The 1336-nt window shown below is 32.8% G+C and overlaps 1 protein-coding gene across 1 annotated transcript; it reads right to left on the reverse strand.

Moving 5' to 3' along the window:
- Positions 1-6: 6 nt before the first annotated feature.
- On the reverse strand, positions 7-780 carry LOC117112991 (the record flags this gene model as incomplete). Its single annotated transcript, XM_033256210.1, has 2 exons — positions 354-780; positions 7-240 (listed from the first exon to the last, which is right to left on the reverse strand). Coding segments are annotated over exons 1-2 (508 nt in total), but the record flags the coding sequence as incomplete, so codon positions are not given.
- Positions 781-1336: the final 556 nt, after the last annotated feature.

Genomic DNA, 1336 nt, shown 5'->3' on the forward strand with positions numbered 1-1336 from the left:
CAGGACCTTTGCCACTCACCATGAATGTGTATGTGGTACAAGGAATCAGGTCTTTTATCACTTTAATGGGTTTACCAACAGTAGTTTCTTTCACAATACCGGAATTCATTTCCAGAATATAGTTGTATTTTACTATAGGACCTCTCCTGTCACCGCAAGGAATTTCTTCCCATATGAACTTCAGTGATCGTGCATCCTCTGTTTGGTGGTTAATTATGTTCTGTGGTGGTGCTGTAGCATCTAAAATTAATCAAGGAATAGTTATACAAAATTCACAAATAGTAACTGTGATTTTTTTTCTTTTCAAATATGCTCATCTAACAGGCTTTTTGTTTTAATCTAGAAGTACTAACCTGCGAATGTTGTATTGCCAAAACCAGCCCGACCAGGAGTGAATACTGTGTTATCATTCATTCCATCTACTCCAGCTGATACAACTACCTCATAAGTGCTAAATGGTGTAAGTTCCGATAAGGTGTATTCTTTTTTTGTATGATCCACAACACTGACTTCAAATTCATTACTTTGGTTCTGACATTGATCAAGTTGAGTAAGTTTATATTCTATCCTGTACTGAAATATCGGGCAATGAACCACCCCAGGTGCTGACCAAAATATGAACAACATTGTGGGTCTTGATCGTTCATCTTCAACATTAACAGAGACTTCACCGGGAGCTGAAATGACGATCAATACATGTCGATACAAATAAAAATAATCAAACTGATGTTTAAATACTATATCACAATTTTTCAGAGTAAAAAAAGAAAGTAATGTTAAAATATAATAAACTTTGTGCATGAATTTTTTGAATTACAAGCCATGGTCCCCAAATGGTCTTTTCCACTTGACAACCTATGGCCATATCATGCTAAAAATTGTAATATGCTTAAAAATTGTATTAATCTTGTTAAAAATGGTGTGATAACACTGTCTTTTTTCCGTAATTCTGAATCATCAATTGCTACATCTCATACTACAAAATATTGATAATTGTTTTTGAGAAAAAAACTTATTGGCACATTATTTGGATCAAACTATATTCAAGTGTTAAACTAATTGAGCCACCGTATGTAGCTAAACTGTTTAGAATACATTCTATTCTCAAGCTTTTGTGTAATATGCTATGAATAATGATAAATCACAAAAATGTAACATGTAATACCAAATACAAACTTCAAAAAATTCTGCAAATCAATTCAGAAAATTTATTTATATAATTTTCTTCAAATTTTTTGTATGTGTGTGTGTGTGTGTGTATATATACATACATCCGTCTGCAGATATTGGGATTCCTTCCAGTGGATGCTTAGTTTATTTTGTCATTCTGATCGGA

The sequence above is a fragment of the Anneissia japonica genome, unplaced genomic scaffold (genome assembly GCF_011630105.1).
Source record: "Anneissia japonica isolate Jap-2015-1 unplaced genomic scaffold, ASM1163010v1 scaffold96530_len1336_cov125_single, whole genome shotgun sequence".
In the NCBI taxonomy this organism is placed as follows: Eukaryota; Metazoa; Echinodermata; class Crinoidea; order Comatulida; family Comatulidae; genus Anneissia; species Anneissia japonica.